Source organism: Gadus macrocephalus, chromosome 11, assembly GCF_031168955.1.
Source record: "Gadus macrocephalus chromosome 11, ASM3116895v1".
NCBI classification, from domain to species: domain Eukaryota; kingdom Metazoa; phylum Chordata; class Actinopteri; order Gadiformes; family Gadidae; genus Gadus; species Gadus macrocephalus.
The window spans coordinates 20,602,055-20,622,737 of NC_082392.1; the positions used below are offsets into that span (position 1 = coordinate 20,602,055).

The 20,683-nt window shown below is 43.5% G+C and overlaps 1 protein-coding gene across 2 annotated transcripts in view; it reads right to left on the minus strand.

The window, feature by feature from the left end:
• adam9 (ADAM metallopeptidase domain 9) overlaps nt 1–20,547 on the minus strand; it is a 29,299-nt gene extending 8,752 nt beyond the window's left edge. For both annotated transcript variants that reach the window (XM_060065549.1, XM_060065548.1), the window contains exons 1-17: nt 20,134–20,547; nt 15,373–15,476; nt 13,888–13,946; nt 13,718–13,796; nt 13,228–13,304; nt 12,164–12,362; nt 10,171–10,236; nt 5,719–5,790; nt 5,387–5,556; nt 4,926–5,007; nt 3,383–3,516; nt 1,986–2,157; nt 1,715–1,807; nt 1,419–1,523; nt 1,111–1,201; nt 647–752; nt 274–454 (exon numbers count right to left, since the gene is read on the minus strand). In XM_060065549.1, coding sequence (XP_059921532.1) covers nt 274–454; nt 647–752; nt 1,111–1,201; nt 1,419–1,523; nt 1,715–1,807; nt 1,986–2,157; nt 3,383–3,516; nt 4,926–5,007; nt 5,387–5,556; nt 5,719–5,790; nt 10,171–10,236; nt 12,164–12,362; nt 13,228–13,304; nt 13,718–13,796; nt 13,888–13,946; nt 15,373–15,476; nt 20,134–20,218 — 1,875 coding nt within the window. In that variant the 5' untranslated portion in view covers nt 20,219–20,547. The remainder of the gene's footprint in view (nt 1–273; nt 455–646; nt 753–1,110; nt 1,202–1,418; nt 1,524–1,714; nt 1,808–1,985; nt 2,158–3,382; nt 3,517–4,925; nt 5,008–5,386; nt 5,557–5,718; nt 5,791–10,170; nt 10,237–12,163; nt 12,363–13,227; nt 13,305–13,717; nt 13,797–13,887; nt 13,947–15,372; nt 15,477–20,133) is intronic.
• Nucleotides 20,548–20,683: the final 136 nt, after the last annotated feature.

Genomic DNA, 20,683 nt, shown 5'->3' on the forward strand with positions numbered 1-20,683 from the left:
CATCTTTTGATCTACAGAATGTAGAAGGGAACTTTATTGCTTTTGTGGGCAACTATGATATAGCTTTTTTTCTCTTAATCCCAGTTCAATGGACCAAAATGGTATTATTAATCTGGCATTGGATTGGCCGGACACTACTATTCTATGGTTAAGCTGATTTATATTTAGTAACCCTGTAGCAAAAATAGCAGCCCTCTGTATTCGGTTAATCCTACTGAATAACCCTGATCCCGGAAAGGTGTATACTAGGCCTAAGCATATTATGTGCAGTACCTGGTTGACCCCACAGGGGGTGCCCTCGGTCACCATGCCTGGGTCTGGTACGTCAGTGCCCAGCATGAAGTCCACACCGAAGCACTTGGTGCCACCCATGGGCGTGGTGATGATGGACGGATCGATTCCAAATATAGTGGTGTGGACGTTGGAGCACTGCAGCTTCCCACACACCGCATTCCTACCAGCCAAGAGACACACATATTATAGTCTATTATCTAGAATCTCCATAAGACAGCTAATATTTGCATATTATTACCATATTACTATTAACATTGTGTACACATTTGACTTGGATGATGTTCATAACAAAGAAAGAGACGCGTTTGTGTGTGCGTGTGTGTAAAGGCACACATTTGGGTGAATGTCTGACCTGCTCTCGCACTTCTTGAAGCCGGATATTTGGTATCCACAGTTTCCAAATCGATCTCCCTTACTGTTAACTTCTTTAAAGCAAACCTCCGGAGCGGCTTTGGCCTCTGGGAGGAGGAGCGGAGAGGGAAGGAGAGGAGATTAGAGGAGAGGAGAGGGGACAGGAGATGGGAGGAGAGAGTAGAGGAGAGGAGGAGAGGAAATGGGATGGGAGGAGAGAGCATAGAACATGGGAGGAGAGGAGTTAAGAGGAGAGGAGAGAGTTGAAGAGATGGGAGGAGAGAGGAGAAGATGACACATCCTCATCAGAGAGAGGAACGGTGATTAGAGGAGAGGAGAGGAAATGAGAGGAGACCGGAGGAGAGGAGAGAGGATTGGAGGAGAGAGAAGAATATGACACATCCTCATCACACACAACAACAACCAGATGGCATTGAACATATATCATGTGATGTGGCCGCATACTTGATCCAAAGATAGCTTTGCACTGTCCTTCAAGGTTTTGACACTTTCCATTGTAACAGTAGGCCTGCTGGTTCATGCATGGCTGGCCGTTCTGGAAAAGCAAACACAACTCTAGTTACAGCTCGCTGGGAATCACCAGATGGTTGATTAAGTATGACAGGATGAAAGCAGGGGCACTAAAACTAGTGAAAATACAGATTATAAGGTCACATAATTAGTTACATTTTTATTTAAATATTGCGAATGACATGGAACCATTATGATGTATAGTTATATATATATATATATATATATACACAACGCTCTACCTGTATGAATATGTCCGGTTGGCAGAGAGCAGTGGTCCCGTTGCAATATTCTGGAAGATCACATTGATCTGTACTCGAGCGACACACTGTGCCTCCTGGGAGATACTGTACACACACACACACACACACACACACACACACACACACACACACACACACACAGAGAGAGAGAATACGAGCATACCAGTCACATAGAACTGTAGACAAGGTTGTGGTTATGATCACGGCTGAAGTCCTAATAGGCCTGTATTCAGATGTGGGGTGTCGGGGTTAGACTTGGTGTGTGGCTCCTGTACCTGACATTTGTGGCAGCAGACTCCATAAGCACACTGGGCTCCAGGCTTCCGCTTACAGGTCTTATACTCACAGCAAGGGTCTTTCTGACACTCCTACACACACACACACACACACACACACACACACACACACACACACACACACACACACACACACACACACACACACACACACACACACACACACACACACACACATTACATCACAGCAGACGTGAAACGCAGTAGTTCACAAACTCTCCCTCAAATGTATCCATCTTATCGATCCTACCTTCTCTGATCCACAGTCACAATCTTCTCCTATGTCCACCAGCCTGTTTCCACAGAAGGGGGCACTGTAGGCCTCGTCTGGACGGGGGAAGTTGAGCAGACAGGTTCCGCCTGTGGCCAAGATCATCTTCTCAAAGTCATCCGAACTGCAGCTGCTGAAGTTTCTAGATCCACTGGTGAGAGAAGAGAGAAGTTGAGAAAACCCGAAAATCATTAACGTTTGGGCTTATCAATAGCAATATCGAGTTAGGTTATCAAACGACTGTTAGGTTATCATGATCTAATGCAACATAAAGAAACAGTAAATTGAGTTTTTGGTGAGAAACACCAGCAATACTGTAAAATGCATGTTTCTATGTTACTTATACAGTTGTATAGTGCTCTAATCATTTTAGTTTATATAACAAAAAAAACTACTGATGTCAATATTTATTAAGAATTACATATTTAATTTAAATGCAATTATTTATTTCCTAAATATTTTCCTCATCACTAAAAACGCTTCGTATTTCCACCAATTAATAGAAAAGTATCGATAGTGGTATCGATAAAAACTAGGATCGTTAAGGAGTATCGAAAATGGTATCGATATCAATAAATGTTAATGATCCCCATCCCTAGACATGAGAGAGGAGAGGAGAGGAAATGAGAGAGGAGAGGAGAGGACATGAGAGAGGAGAGGAGAGGATATGAGTGAGGAGTGGGCATGTGAGAGGAGAGGACATGAGAGAGGAGAGGAGAGGACATGAGAGAGGAGAGGACATGAGAGAGGAGAGGACATGAGAGAGGAGAGGAGAGGACATGAGAGAGGAGAGGAGAGGACATGAGAGAGGAGAGGAGAGGACATGAGAGAGGGGAGGAGAGGACATGAGAGAGGAGAGGAGAGGACATGAGTGAGGAGAGGAGAGGACATGAGAGAGGGGAGGAGAGGACATGAGAGAGGAGAGGACATGAGAGAGGGGAGGAGAGGACATGAGAGAGGGGAGGAGAGGACATGAGAGAGGGGAGGAGAGGACTTGAGAGACGAGAGGAGAGGACATGAGAGAGGAGAGGACATGAGAGAGGAGAGGACATGAGAGAGGATTGGACATGTGAGATGATAGGACATAAGAGGAGAGGACATGAGAGAGGAGAGGACATAAGAGAGGAGAGGAGATGAGAGAGGAGAGGAGAGGACATGAGAGAGGAAGTGGACATGAGAGAGGAGATCTAGGATATACCATAGGAGGGGTAAGGACCAATTGTGAAAAATGTGAATGATACTGTGTGTGTGTGTGTGTGTGTGTGTGTGTGTGTGTGTGTGTGTGTGTGTGTGTGTGTGTGTGTGTGTGTGTGTGTGTGTGTGTGTGTGTGTGTGTGTGTGTGTGTGTGTGTGTGTGTGTGTGTGTGTGTGCATACGTTGCTGTCGAGTTCATGATGCAGGCTCCAGCGCCGCACGCACACTCCCGCCCGTCGTCGTGGTTCATCCCCAGGTTGTGACCGAGCTCATGGGCAACGATCGATGCAAAGGAGGGCAGGTTGTCATTAGTGAACTGAACAGAGGGACAGAAAGAGAGAAGAGAGACACACATGGAGACAGGAAAATAAGGTGCCAGTGAATGACTATTGAACTTGTCTACTGACTTGATCTTTTCATCATTTATATATATATTTATACAACGGGTGGCTTAAATGCAGCGATCTGATTGGTTCCTAACTGTTGTATAATGAGCGTATACATAACTGCTATGACGCCCAATCATTTTGTGAAAGTTTGCATATCACTCCGCGCCTTGAAGTAGAAACGGTTACAAAGTAGCAGTTGTTGGTAGTTGCCTAAAAATATGTTGAATGAGGTGTAAATGTTGTTACTCCGGGAGTGAGCAAGGCGATGGAGAGACTAACGAAAGCTTAGGCACACAGTGAGTGAACTGCTCCATAGGATAAATTGCCGGCGAACCGCTCTAGCCCAGCCTTCTCTCGGAGGGATGCTAAAGTGTAATGCATAGCGACCGTCGTGCATTTTGAAGGCAGCCAGGAGGGACTACTTTTTTGTATTCTTTAAAAAAACAGCTATTTTTACTTTCTTGTTTTTTTTTTAAATGTAGTGTGTCAATGACTTTTGTTTTGCCATAATAGTAACCGTTGTATAAAAGCAATAGCTCACTTCAGTCTGTGGTATGTGCTCATTATACCACTGTGAAGGGGGTCGCCGGCCCTCCGCTGCGCGTCGGGCCGAACAACGCACCTTAACAGTGGTATAATGAGCACATACCACATATATAAACATTCTTTATGGTTATGCTAGTAGTCTTGGTTCCCTGTCTCTCTGCTAGTAGTCTTGGTTCCCTGTCTCTCTGCTAGTAGTGTTGGTTCCCTGTCTGTCTACTAGTAGTCTTGGTTCCTTGTCCGTCTGCTAGTAGTCTTGGTTCCCTGTCTGTCTGCTTGTAGTCTTGGTTCCTTGTCTTTCAGCTAGTAGTCCTGGCTTCACTTCCCCATGTCTCATATGGATTTTTTATCGTTTTTTCTAAGTGGGACCAACTTTATGACAGACCACCAGTCACTCTCAAAAGGAGTGTATGTTGATACCAAACTGGTTAATCATTCACATCGTCGATGTGTGATAGCCCGATCACTTTTTACCAACACATGAGCATTAGCTCGAATAGCTGGAAAAAAAAATGTTGCAAGGTATCTCATTGAAATGTAAAAACGTAAATAGTTGTTCATAAATGGTTATCCAAACAGCTACAATGTTATAAAAATTACAACATTTCTTTAGGATTGCTATGTAACCTGTGAAATGTATGTATTTGCTACCTGTGCCATAATGTAAGACAAAAAAGGTAGCCTATTGCAGCCTAACTAGTTCAATAGCAGCCCAGCTTGCGAGGCTACAATCCTTTGGTGGTTGTTTTGAGATATGTAAGGTAAAATGGATTCAAAAAAGGAAGTATCGTACTGCGTTGATCCCTCCCCCAAGGCTCCGGGTACACACGGTTGAGATGAAGGCCATTCCTGCCGTAGCGCCAAAACTCTTCTTCCTGGAGAGATCAACATCATCAGCATCATCATCATCAACATCGTTTCATGAAAGTGCCGCTAGCACGCTCAAAACAATTCTCCTCACATAATCCTCATGGGTGTGTGAGGTGTGTTTCTGCCTGTGTGTCAGCTAACATGTGTGTGTTTTTGTGCATATTCAAAATCCATCTCAATATTAATTACTTATGGATTTTTGTGTGTGATTTGTGTGTGTGTGTGTGTGTGTGTGTGTGTGTGTGTGTGTGTGTGTGTGTGTGTGTGTGTGTGTGTGTGTGTGTGTGTGTGTGTGTGTGTGTGTGTGTGTGTGTGTGTGTGTGTGTGTGTGTGTGTGTGTGTGTGTGTGTGTGTGTGTGTGTGTGTGTGTGTGTGTGCACTCACAGGATGAGTTGTGCCGAGTCATGGCGGTGGCGTGGCAGCAGCTCCTTCTCCCTCCACTGGGTGAAGCGACTCAGCACTACTCCAGCCGAGCCCTCGGTGCTGAGCTTGTTCTGATGGGCCCAGATCTCCAGACCAACCAGCACCACGCGGATGTTCAGGGGCACATACATCTGTTCTCACACACACACACGCACAACAATAAAGGAAAAAGCCTTTGAGTACACAAGTAGCGATGAGTCCATCGATAACCCCAGCCAATCCCATTATACTTGTGTGTGTGCGTGTGTGCGTGTGTGATTGGTGCTTGCGTGTGTGTATGTATGTATACTCACACTGTCAATGTAATTTGCCAGTTCAACCATCTGTTCTCTCACAGCCGTCTCATTCCTTTTCATGTAGTTATACTAGAAGGGGACACAGTAGAAAAGACAGACAGAGACATAAAGACAGAGTTAAAGAGGTAAAGACAGACACAGGGACAGAGGCATAAAGACAGAGTTAAAGAGGTAAAGACAGACACAGGGACAGAGGCATAAAGACAGAGTTAAAGAGGTAAAGACAGACACAGGGACAGAGGCATAAAGACAGAGTTAAAGAGGTAAAGACAGACACAGGGACAGAGACAGAGACATAAAGACAGAGTTAAAGAGGTAAAGACAGACACAGGGACAGAGGCATAAAGACAGAGTTAAAGAGGTAAAGACAGACACAGGGACAGAGGCATAAAGACAGAGTTAAAGAGGTAAAGACAGACACAGGGACAGAGGCATAAAGACAGAGTTAAAGAGGTAAAGACAGACACAGGGACAGAGACAGAGACATAAAGACAGAGTTAAAGAGGTAAAGAAAATCCATATCAAGACAACGAAAGAGCGAGAGACAGAGACAGAGTCAGACATTGTGTTATACTTTGCTCTGTAGTATAAACAGAACAGGGTTCCCTGTAGTGTAATGGTCCTTGCTAACTGCCCCGACAAACAAATAAATACCCATTGGTGGTTGCCGGCTGGATAAAGTTTCTTCATTTCGAAACGGCGTTAGCCAACTTTCTGTAGTGTCTGTGTTTGTTTGGAATTGCCTTGTGAAACCTGGGGACACTGTAGTTTAGACAGAACAGGGTTCTGTTGTTTAACTGTAGAGGGTTCTCTGTAGTTAGGATAGAACAGGTTCTCTGTAGTGTAACAGAACAGGGTCCTCTGTAGTTTAAATAGAACTGTAGTTGAGCATTACAAGGAACGGCTCTCAGCTGGAAACAGCCTGGCCTGCGGAACCACACAAACATGGTACAGCTGACCATCGATTGCAAGAGACTAATAAAGTTTCTATGTCTGCATATTATGCTGTCACAGCTTCGATATTTTAATAAAGAAAATAAACAAATTACTACTCGGATGTGAAACAAGACTACACTCGCTTTAGAAGAGATAATGGGAGCTGTTTGCTTAATCAACGACGCCAAGATGGTGTGCACCGATTTGCAAGACTCTTCTACAGTGCTATCACCAAAATGCTGCCGCAGCTGATCAGATTGGAGGTCTAATTAAAGATATGGCATCCGAAGTGCAGGCATAAACGGAACATTTCCCATAGCCAGTTGGAAGGCAAGCTAAAACGTCCCGCCGGACATGTCTTTTGACAAATGGTCTGTAATGGTTCAATCAAACCTGTGTAGTAGAATGGCCACTGTAGAAATACATTTGCTAAAATCACCTTCTGAAACCTCCATATTGCCACTCTTGAATGAGTTTCTATCCGATTCTGGACTCAAATAAAACCAGAAAAGCCTGCGTAACTTTGCGCCTCGCACTTGTTGAACCGGCGCATGCCCCCCCCCCCCCCCCTCAAGAAGTTCGGTATAGCATTGTCAAACTTCTGGATCTGAGATTACATGTAGTGTACCAGAACAGGGTTCTCTGTAGTTTAAACAGAGCACGGTTTTATGTAGCTTAACATAAGAGGGTTCTCTGTAGGTTATAGGGGACATATCATACCACCAGGTGTGAGTAGCCATTACAAGCCGTTTTCAAAATGTGCAGCATTGTGACATCAGAGGTGGGCGTGTCCACCTAGATGTGTGACGGATAGATGAGCAACGTTTGCTACAGTCCACCGGGTAGGCTGGTAGACTGACCTATCGAGCACACATCTAGGTGGACACGCCCACCTGTGATGTCACAAAGCTGCACATTTCCAAACCTGCTTGTAATGGCTAATCACAATCACAACTGGTGGTATGATAGGTCCCCTTTAAACAGAACAGAGTTCCCTGTAGTTCAGACTAAGGATGTCACGAGAACCGATACTTCGGTACCAAGTCGATGCGACAATTCTAAAAACGGTACTCGTTTTTCTACAGTACCGTAGGTCCCGGGGATGCAATTCCTCCGGACTTCACGTGGGCAGCATATACACTCACAAGTGTTGTAGTCCGCCGTTAAATGCCAAAGGAACACGGAAGATGGAAACTGAAGTTGCAGCGAGTGCGACAGCTCCGCCTTGACTCGTCGAAAGAATAATAGAGTCGTGTCTGGAAGTACATTGCGTTTGAGGCGGATGATCAGGGATTAATAATAAATTCTCAAAAACCTATATGCAAACGGTGCCATCAAGCTTTTCAAACGAAAGGAGGAAACAACTTATCGAAGCACCTCAAAGACAGACAGATTTATTCAAAGAATTCAAGTTGAGTGAGTTTCAGGTCATGTTAACGTTACATTAAAGGTCCCATGGCATGAAAATCTCCCTTTATGAGGTTTCTAACATAAATATGAGTTCCCCTAGCCTGCCTATGGTCCCCCAGTGGCTAAAACTTGCGTTCGGTGTAAAACGAGCACTAGGTGTTCTGTTCGAATTTGAAAAAACTGAGGCTCAAGCGTGCTGATTTGGAATGTGGTACCATATGTCCATGGGCCTAGCGGATGCGGGGTACGCGGGGGACATGTCTCCCGCACTTCCCGTATCTGTGCCCTCTGTCCCCCGCACTTTTTACAGCCATAAAACCATTCAATTCATTTTTAACACGTGTAAACACGTTTTTCCGAGCCACCTTTGAACGCACCATGAGCAGGCGGATCCAGGTGGTAAACACCGCTGCCGTGTTGTGATTTCAATCACACAGACGTTGATTCAGATCGGTTTCAAGCATGGTCAGCAAACCAGCAGCCAAGAGGCAAAAAACTTTTCCTTGTTTTTTCCAAACAAACCGTGTAAGTTGAGTAATGCTGTTGCATGTTGTTTAGCTAAATGATGACTAATAGATTTCAATATATCAAGTTAAGCTAGTTACATTTTTTTTAACTATTACCTATGTTAAATCGCTTACTAGGTGCAGAGGTGATAGTAACTAGTTACATTTACTCTGTTACATTTACTTGAGTAACTTTTTGAATAAATTTTACTCTTAAGAGTTGTTTTACTTTAAGTTACAGCATCGGTCGGCCAATCAGATCGCGGTTATGCAAATACACTCCACGCGATTCCTGGATCCATTTTGTAATAACAAGCAGGAAGAAATGTGTAATGATAGAATTTTTTTTAGCCACCTGTTGTTTGCGTCATCTTTTGTATTTATATCCACCTATCGCCATTGTAGCGGGAAGCGATTTGATTGGCTGCAGTATGCGTCTACAGAGATTAGTCCCCTATACGTCAGACACGCCCTCGGTCATCCGTTGACGGACGCATGTAGTGTGAACCAGGCGTCACGGTTCGGGAGGCAAGTGATCCGCGGATGGGCTGGCGATGCAAAAACAAAAACAAAAAAGTTGTGCGTTCACGTGATCGGTGCATGTTTAATGGACAAATACGGTATTTAGCACAATGAGCCCCCTTTCTGATTGGTCTAGGATGAAATATAGTGGTTGACACAGAAATGTTGACTATTGGTTCCGTCTCAGGTATTTGGCTCGTTTCGAAACGCCCCTGCCTGCTTCACAATGGCTGGCTATGGGAGTCACAAACCTGTCCTTAAAACGACCCTAAACTTTCGTTTTCAGACATGTGCAACTCATCGAGTGGTTAGTGTTGTTCGTTGATGTTCCTAATCAAGTATCGTAGCAAAATACAGTTTCTGTCGTGTTTTATTTGGCATTTTGTAAATCCCATTGAAACGGAAACCGGACCGGAACCAGTAACAGACAGGGGTTTATGTTTGGTTGTAGTCTTTTCGCTCGGTTCTCCGTCTCAACCGTAGGGCTAGAACCGAGCCAAAAGACTACAATCAGACCCCTTTCCGTTTCCGGCCAACGAGTAATGAGTGTTCCAAGAGAAATCAATGGATTTACAAAATGCCAAATAAAACACGACAGAATCTATGATACTTGATGATCTTTTTTTTTTAAGTTGTAAATCCAGGTCTTCTGTGCTTCCCTTGGACACTTTTTTTTTAATTATATTTACTATCCATTTTTAAAAGAAGAAGGAACTATGCCTCAGTTTGCCCTTTATATTGTTTGCCGCTGTTCTTTTTTTTTTTTTTAAAGAACAGTTTTTTACATTTTTATTCATTACTTGAAGGCTACATGCCAGTGTCACTGTTTTTTATTTTTTATAAATGAGTGTATGTTGAAGTACATGGGATTTGTTGCTTTGTTTTTTAACGTGGTATCGAATTGGGTATCGAGAATCATGGAATTTCACTGGTATTGGTATCGACTACGAAATGTCTGGTATCGTGACATCCCTAGTTCAGACAGATCAGGGTTCTCTGTAGTTCAGACAGAACAGGGTTCTCTGTAGTTCTGACAGAACAGGGTTCTCTGTAGTTGAGTAGAGCTGCATCTTACCCGTTCATTGTCGACCACCAAGAACAGTTCAACATAGTGGGTCTGAAGGAGAACAGCACGGCGTACCTGGAGTCAATACACATACACAAATAAACAAATACACAAACGCAAACACACACAATATTAGCTATATATACACATCAAATCCAATGGTTAACTGTTTGCGTGTGATAGAGCCTTTCTTTAACCTTTGGCAAAAGCACTGCATGTGGTACATGGGATTTTATTTTTGAAATAGACAGATTTACAATAATAGAACAAATAAAATAAATCATTGAAAAAAAATATATCATATAGATTAAGTAAATAAAGTATAATGGGTTGTTAATGCAAAAATGGTTTCCCTTTGTGCATTCATCATGTGTTTTCCATTTGTAATGATCTCCATTGATGTTTTGTGTTCATTTTTGTTTGCTAAATAAACTCACTAGGAGCACCATACCCCCTGGCCACAGCCTTTTAGTAGTCATAATTGTGTACGGTGGAAACTGGCACTTTTTGCTCAGCTACTACATGTGTATTTATCAATCTTTCACCGTTTGCGTGTGAGGTGGTCAAAGTGGCTGGAACCACTGTGATAAGTAAGGACTAATCGCCGAGAGGCAGGGCAATAAACAGTTTGATATGCCCGGCTCGTGAATGGCATACCGACCGAGACGAAGATGAGGGCGGTAACCTTCCGCGAGCTGGGCATATCAAACTGTTTATTGCCCTGCCTTGAGGTGATTATTCCGTTTATTCTACTTCTCGCCGGCCAACATAATAAAACAATTCAAATACTTTAATAATTAGCCATTTTCTTATTCGCATTGCATGCTTATTAAATGTATACTCTGTTTAAGTTCTTCACCCTCGAAAAGTAGTTCCCTTTAGAACTACGGTGAATAACGTTAGCTCAGCTGTAGGTAACTCGTTTCTATAGCAACCACACAAGGCTGCATCTGATCACTAGTTTAATAACGTAGTTGTTACATTGTATCTCGCTTGCAAAAATATGTATCGACTGACCCTCTGATAGATTTCCGACACATTTTAGAAACTTTTTTAAACAGGGTTTATTTTTACAATGGACCTCATGTTTGAAATGTATGTGATATAAAACGATACAAGCGGCGTATTGATCTACTGTGCTCAGTCAGCAGTAAGTAGAACCGACAAGTCAGCGGGCAATATGCTGGATTAATGCACCCCTCCCAGCCAATCAGAATCGAGCATTCTTAAATGAAGTAGAATAAGTAAGGAATAATCACAGAGAGGCTGGGCAATAAACAGTTTGATATGCCCGGCTCGTGGACAGCTTACCGCCCGAGACAAAGTCGACGGCGGTAACCTTCCACGAGGCGGGCATATCAAGCTGTTTATTGCCCTGCCTTGAGGTGATTATTCAGTTTATTCTACTTCTCGCCGGCCAACATAATCAAACAATTCAAATACTTTAATAATTAGACTTTTTCTTATTCGTATTGCATGCTTATTAAATGTATACTCTGTTTAAGTTCATCTCCCTCGAAAAGTAGTTCCCTTTAGAACTACGGTGAATAACGTTAGCTCAGCTGTAGGTAACTTGTTTCTATAGCAACCACACAAGGCTGCATCTGATCAGTAGTTTAATAATGTAGTTGCTACATTCGTATCAATTCAGCTTTAATGACGATCGATCAAACATGCTTTAAACACTTGTTTAACTTTTTTAAACAAGGTTTATTTTTACAATGGACCTCATGTTTGAAATGCATGTGATAGAAAACGATACAAGCGGCGTATTGATCTACTGTGCTCAGTTAGCAGCAAGTAGAAATGACAAGTCAGCGGGCAATATGCCGGATTAATGCACCCCTCCCAGCCAATCAGAATCGAGCATTCTTAAATGAAGTAGAATAAAGAGTAAGAGTTTGTGTTTGGTGTGTGCGCGCGTGTTCGATGTGTGTGCACGCGTGTCCATGAGTGAGTGACAGAGAAATGGCAGAGGGAGTGTGTGCGTGAGTACACCCACCCGCTTGTGGTGACCCATATTCCGATGGCTTTCCTCTGAGCCATACTGGGCATGTGTCGCGTCCCCGTGCTTTATGTGTGGCGTGCCACAGCCCATGGGCTGTGATGTCACATCCTGTAGGCGGTACACTATGTGCTGCTGTGGGTCAGAGTCTAAAGGCTCCATTCCAAAGCTATCATTAGATAGATGGAGCACACCCCTGAAGAAGACCATGATGGAGACAGAGAAAGAATCAGTTATGGGATTTCTTCAACTATTTGTTTTCATTTAATTTATTTTGATTATTGTTATTAGATCTCTCCCAGGCCAATGCACGTGCACGCACACATCAGCACCGTGCAAACACATACAGACCAGCACCGTCCGTACGCACACACACACACACACACACACACACACACACACACACACACACACACACACACACACACACACACACACACACACACACACACACACACACACACACACACACACACACACACTAGATCAGTGCATGGACACATCAGCACCGTGCACACAGACACAGACACACACATCAGCACCGTGCAAACACATACAGACCAGCACCGTGCACACACACACACACACACATCAGCACAGTGCATGCACACATCAGCACCGTGCACACAGACACAGACACACACATCAGCACCGTGCACACACACACCAGCAACCTGCACACACACCAGCACCGTGCACACACACACACAAATACATAGACACATCAGCCCCGTGTCATCAGGCTGTGCACTCACACATCAGCACTGTGCCCTCACACACATATATCAGCACCGTCCAAACACACACACACACACACACACACATACACAAATCAGCCATGTGTACGCACACATCAGCACTGTGCACACTATTAGCACACGACATAGTGCATGAGTGCACCTGATTCACAACTCAACAATGCTGCTGGAAAGGTTCTCAGGGGAACCAGGGGAAAGTACTTTGTCTACAGTCTAGAATTGCAATAGTAGAGTATGGTTTGTGTCAAGTAATGTCAAATACAACAATTATAAGGCGTTTAGGGCATTCAATCTGGGCAATACCTGAGACCATCGCAGATGCTCATCGCGACAGAAGAACCTTCCACGCCTTCAATGTAGCCCTGGTAGTGACAGTGATCCTGTAACACAACACACACACAATACCCAAGCCCACCGTCACTCACTTAGAAGTACAGGCTAAAACGCATGAGAGCCATAATCACTTTTTACTTTCTTCTCGCTTCAGCAGTCACTGTTTTGCATTCTGGATGTTCAGGGCTTATGGCAGGATGTGTGTCCTCTTGCTATCTCCGTTTTTTTCACACACACAGACACACACACACAGTGTTGCTTTCTATGTCCCATAGGAGCTTATAAAGCTTCTGGTTGTGTACGACTGAGATGGATGGCGGAACAGCTTTCCCAAAGTGTCCAACCTCTTTCCTTCATTCCCAGAACTCTTTCTTTCTCCCTCACTCATCCTCTCACTTCCTCCGATGAACACGATTATTATACTATGTGTTTATGCGTGTGTGTTTGTGTGTGTGCGTACTTGTACAGGTGGCCTGCTTGTGACCAATGTTCCATTATCACTGTAAGTGAACATGGTGAAGTCATGAGCCAGCAGCAGCCTGTAAAAACCAAACCACACATGGTTAAGGACCACACATCAAAACAAACAATGCAGTACACAATCACAACAACCTTTCAATATTCTCTTACTGGTTTCTCTGCATGTGAACCAGGTGTTCCTTTCCATGGATTCTAATGCCGTAGGACACCTTGAGAGAGTGACAGATAGAAGGACAAATAGTCAGAAAGACAGATAAGTTTATGTCCTTCAGCAGCCTATTCATCAATGTACTCATCTTGTTTGAGAATAACTGGCCGGACAGATGGGGAGAGAGGAAAAGGACATATGATGAAAACAAAAAATACAAGGTCATTGTCTGTGGCTTCTGACTCACCTGGTACCCTCTGCCACACACACACACACACACACATGCCCACACACACACAAACACACACACACACTAGTCCATGCCAACACCAACCCACACACACACATACGTGACAGATCCATGAGCCCCCCCCCCCCCCCCCCCCCCCCCCCCCCAACACACACACGCACCATATGGTGTTTCTTTTGTACTCAAGGTCCTTAATCAGAGTTGAAGCTAATGAGGACATGCGGTCAGCGGTAAACTACATTACCCAGCAGGCAGCAGATGCTGGGTGCCCCCTCGAACACACACACTGTGACATAAAGTGGCACAAGAGATCAAGCTCAAAAACTCTGGATATGACTAAGTAGATTCAGAAATGTGGCAAAGAACCTAACAAGCCTATGAACCGAGTCAGGATAAACGTAGCAGACTTCTATTCTTTTCATTATTTTTTGTTCAATTTGAAGCTGGTGTAGATACGATTTTAAAGTTATAAAGAGAGAGCAGAAGAAGAAAATACTTCTGCTCTGCTCTCTGCAATGTTTAATGATCTGCCATTGAGAGGTGTTTCCTAGCTCTTAAATGCAGCCCAAAGCACCTTTAAATATCGATAGAGTGAGACTTTCTGAATGTAGCCCCACTGTCAACGGGATCAGGAAAGAGATGCGACTGGTCAGCTGTTTGTCTGCTGAGTGTGACTTCCTGGGGTCAGATTGCACAGAGGATGCATGAAAGGCTGCCAGCTCTCCCAGGGTTCCCATACAGCAAGGCTCCCAGTCATCTTACAGTGGAATGCTAGCATAAACCAAGGCCTATAAGCTAGTTTAAGGAAAACCCCACACTGAAACTATTGATTTCAGATGATAAGTGATGTGATGTAGTTGATTACAGAGTGCTAAGGATTGACCCTGGTCAGAATCTTGACTGAAATGCACAAGTTTAAAGATGTGAAAGATTGGTTAAACACTTGCTACTGCAAAAGTCACTAGCCATTTTGAGGTTATTGATCAAACGTTTTTGCTGCATCCCCCCCCCTGGTTATACCGAGGCCCTTGTAATAGGCCGAAATGGTCAAAAAAGTGTCTACCGTTTTCATAGTGGTTGGGCGAGCCGTCAAAGTGTCTGGTTATCCTTTAACATTTATCACTCAATCCTGTTTGGACTGGACCCAGATATCCTCTTGGTTTTCTAACATGCAAATGCACACTAAGTAAAGGCAAAATATAGCAGACGAAAAGGCAACAGGTCAAAACCTTCATACCTGATTGGTTGGCGTGTCCCTCACATCCCGCCTCTGCTTGTTGGAGATCAACCGTGGGACTGTGAGTTGGTAAGAGGAGAAGTGCGCCATCTGATTGGAGGAGCCTTGTAGAGGGAAATAAGTTTTAAAAACCTTACCACGTCACATTTAAAGTGTCAAAATCCTACATCACAGTTATTGTCTCCAAGTCCAATATCACAAGCATCATTTACGTGTCCTTCCAACTCAAAGGAAAGTATTCACCTCTGATGCTGTGTGGACAACCTAAAACCAGACTCCATCAATCTGAAGGGCTGTCTAATCCCTGCTGCTCAGCACCCTCATCTAGAAACACGCTAAACCAAAAACATAGATGACATATTTTTTCTTTTTACAGATTAGACCATTAATACTTTAAATAATACCAGACACGATATTCGCTGGTTACCGTGCCAGCTGGAGACAAACATCATTAAACGATGGAATTGTCAAGAGAACCACATCGGAGGATGTGTTTCATTATCAGAGCTGTCTATTACAGACAACTCTGATAATGAAACACATCCATCATCCATGTTGTCATCGTGGCGGTGAGATCCCATTGTAGGTATGTTGATAAACAGCTGACAGAGGGGTTTTAGTGCTTCAAAGTTCTCAGTTCCGGACTGGCCTGCGGGCTCAAAACATTACAATAGTTTTCTTGCCTACTACACCCCAAGCTGATCTGTACATTCTACAGGATAGCTACCATGACAACAAACGTCAAGGACAGGTCACCCTCTCAGGTACAGTGACATACCCTCTCCCTTGGATGTCTAACACACACACACACACACATTTACTACAAACAGAAGATCTAAAAGGTTGTACTAAAAGTGCACTGAAGAGCACCTGTAGAAGATCCATTGAATGAGTGCACAAAGGCAGTCTACACTACACTACAATATAGCACATGAAGAAGAACAAAGGCAGCGGGAACTCTTCTTTTGTTCCCCAGGGAAGCAGCATGCCCACACGGTGTATATATTCTTTAATGCAACAGCCCACTCACTAAAGACTCTTTCATTAGAAAATCAACTCGAGTGCCTTGACCCAGATTCATTATCACTTTTTGTAGTTACTATTTTTCTCTTTTTTTGTCTCTACATTTCTTTTTCAAAGCATCGAAAATAGTTTGAGGACACTTTGATCTCTTGCTATTTATCCACATGTGGCAGTGTGTAGCTCACCTATAAAGTAAAAAAAAAACAGCCTGTGTTTTCACCAGTGACTAGTGTTTGCAATACCGAACTCAACACCCTTGGCTGTGCAACGCTAGGATGGGCTTTCTATACGTTGCTGCCAAACACCAAAATATCTGTACGAACAACAAGTATTGCTATGATAAGTATTACCCAATCTCTTTAGGTCATATTCGAGCATCTAGTATTTAGAGAGAATCATGACTCGATAATGAACAATGTACTGTGAACAATAAACAGCTGTACTTCATTACAGACCAAATGGCCTACATCTCACATGCTGCAGCCCGTGTCCCTGCCGTCATCATCATGCATGTTCATCTGAAAACACTAACGAATGAGGGGGGAGATCAGAATCAGAAAGGATTTACCGGTAATTGCCAAGAAGGGTTTTACACCAACCAGGAATTTGGCTTGGTGAATAAGGTGCATACATTAAGAAAATAACAATGAACAAACGCTGTGTGTGTGAGAGTGAGTGAGTGAGTGAGTGAGTGAGTGAGTGAGAGAGAGAGAGAGATATAACACAATATAAACAAGCAGGGACATAAGTGATCAATTAAAAATAGGATAAAATAGAATAAAATAAAAACTAAAGTAAAAGATACTTAAAAATGTATAAGAATTTACAAATTGGTGATGGGTATGAGTGCCAGAGTCAGTTTGGGGGTCAGTGGGGGTGGTGGTCCTGGGACCTGTTAAGGAACCCAACTGAAAAGGGGAAGAAACTGTTCAAGTGGCGGGAGGTTTTGGTCCTGATGGACCGCAGCCTCCTGCCAGAGGGGAGAGTTCCAAATAGACTGTGACCAGGATGGGAGGGGTCGGCCATGATCATGCCTGCCCGCCTCAGAGCCCTGGAGCTGTGCAGGTCCTGGAGGGATGGAAGGTTGCAGCCAATCACCTTCTCCACAGGGCGTATGATACGCTGCAGTCTGCTCTTGTCCTTAGCCATAGCAGCAGTGTACCAGACAGTGATGGATGAGGTGAGGATAGACTCAATGATTGCAGTGTAGAAGTGCACCAACATAATCTCTGGCAGGTTGAACTTCTTCAGCTGGCGCAGGAAGAACATCCTCTGCTGGCCTTTTTTGGTGAGGGACCTGATGTTGAGCTCCCATTTTAGGTCCTGGGTGATGATGGTGCCCAGGAAGCGGCAGGACTCCACAGAGTCGACTGGGGAGCCACACAGGATGATGGGGGTGGATGGGGCTGGGTTCAAGTGGTTCAAGGTGAAATCTTTGTGATCTCAGAAAACTAAATTTGCATGGCAAATTTAGTAAAAAGGACTGAGATGGCCTCGGCTGATTCACAGCTACATCCTGGGCCGAAGGGAATAGGAGCATCCCTATCTGCAGTGTGCTGCCAATCTTTCTGGCCTCACGTCCGCAAATCTACCTTTTTATGGTTGTTGTTTTGAGGGGCCTCTCTGCGCAGAGACAACTTTTATTTTATTTTTTACAATAAACTAAGACAGTTACGTTGTCAATACAGTTCAGAGAATTACCATCACAAACCCAACTCAAATATATGATGTTGGTACACACAGGGGAGACGCAATCCCAGTATGCGTGTGTGAATGCGCATTGCGCACCCACACACACACGAATACTGGACATAGGGCTTCCCTTGTGTGTAACCTGTAGTAGTGTGTGCCATCTGCGGGCAATAGTTGAAGTGATCGTGTCACCACAAGGCCAGCCAGATGACAACCTAGCTGTAACGCGAAAGATGGTCATTATGACGTCTCTTCAGCTCTATCCGTATCTAAGACAGACATTAACACATGCAAACATTGAGGATAATAGGGGTAGTTACGGTTGACTCTTATCATGTCAAATCAACATCACCCCTATAGACCTCTGAAGAATAAGTCCCGCCTCCGAGGCTCCTGGTTCCATCGGTTAAATATCTATGGGAAATAACATGGGGTTTTTGAATGATCGTACATAACAAACTCTGTAGGTGGCGAAGAAGTAAAAGCCGCTCACGTTTTGAACTAAACACTCTTTCCATCTAGATTCCACTCGGAGGCGGGACCTATTCTTCAGAGGTCTATTATTATGACTATAGTTAGTAAAGATTGCTACCGTATCTAATCGACCAATGGGAGGACGGCAAACTATAAATGACTAGTTGGAGCCGTTTCCTCTGAGAAATGAATCAACAGAAATGTGATCATGTTTGGGAGGCTGACTGGTGTGTAGGGTGCCATTGGGTGACAAGAACTCTAGCTGTTCAGCATGCAGCGTAATTCCAGCCGTAAGCTGCTTAAGATGCTTACAGACGGCACATTGCTTGGTCCAAAAAAATACCTGTTCCACACAATGTGTGTATATAGATATATTTTTTTGATACAGATCCTTTGTCTGAATATAGACTAACCACTATTCAACTGATCAAAGATAATGAATAACAATGATTATAATATTGGCTAAACACTGATCATATACAAAGTTCAATCGCAATGTAGGCTGTGTTCAATGTGAACACATGTAGAGATTCACAGGGTCCACACAGATGCCACCAAAGATTGTGTTTCAAATACACCACTCAAACATCGAAAATCACTTATTTTCCTTTTTCTTTGTGTTGAATATTTTTCTGTTTTTTAAACTCTGCGTAACCCTCACATATAGGAAGTGAAAGATGTTTTACACATGCCAGTAATGTGTGTCTCACTCTTTCCGGGATGTCAAAATTGCAACATACAGGCATCTCTGCCAGGAAATGGCTGCTGTTAGGACTCGAAGCCAATTCACATACTTATTCAAATAGGTGCAGAGTAGCAGCTCTTTAGACATTAAGGACTATGTCTGCTCTCAAGTCATATTAAAGTAACTTCATTAACCTCCGCCATCCTGTCAGTAGAGCAGACCAGCAGTTAGTGTCGCAGGGGGCAATGGATTATGCTGATAATAAAGAAACACACACATAAGAGGATACGTAAAGGAGAAAATGGGAAATGTTAGGCTAAATTAAATGTGCACTGATAATGTTCACCTAGTACACCGCATGCTTTGCAGTAATTATTAGCTGACTATTTGGGAAATACAGAAATATGTGTAGTACAAATAATGACCATTTGAGTAGAGGCATTGTATAGGCCTATGTCCAGTTTGTATACGCTCAATAACGTACTGCAGACTTCGAGCACAATAATGGACAGCTATGCTGATTTCCATTATTCCAATAACAGAAATCCTAGGCAATATCGACCATTTTAACACGGAATCAAGATCATTATATTGTCCAGATTTACGTCATGGGGCAAAGTGGTAATATTGAAGACAATATGGGTAGTGTATGCTTCTGTTTAGGACGGAGAAAATAACACAATAATGTGCTTTAAACCAGAGTAGTGGTAGGCAACTAATATCGTAGTCTTGAGTTCATTCGGCCGGTGTGTAACTAAATCGTCGTCAGTAAACGGGCGGGTAGTTAATCTTGAACAAATTGGGAGCTGAAAGATGTCCCATAACGGTGTAGAGTTAACGCACTAACCGACACACTATAGCGTTAGTACGATGTATTATTGACGTACCTCCAGTACAGTCGGCGAGTCCATTCAGAACGGCAAAGAGGCACAAAAGTGTGGAATATACATTCAAAAGGAATGTCACCTCCATTTTATATGGCAAATGTCAAACCCACGTCGTGTGGACAAAAAAAGTAAAAAAAATAAAATAAAGTTGTCTCGGTTGAGTCGTTCGTTGTACAATAATTAAACAGCCGTATGTTTTAGCAAAAGGCTATAACGTTAGACATTGGCAAGTTTTTTTCTTTGGCCGTGCCATACTTCTGATAACCGTTCGACTTGCCGGTTCCACAATACTTGTCGTCCTTGTCACCAGTACAGGTCGCCGTTATATCGTAGGCCTGTGGGGTATCTAAACAAAAAAGCAATCAGTTGACCGTTTCGTTCCAAGTCAGTAAACCCTCCTATAATTGTTCACCAAGCATAAAACGCCTAACGCCTGGACAATTCACGGCACTTCCGGTAAACGTTTTTCAGAGTAAAAGTCTTTCACGAATAACGAGGGCTCTATGAGTGACTTTAATTTGGGTATTTACGAATCTATTAAATATGTTTG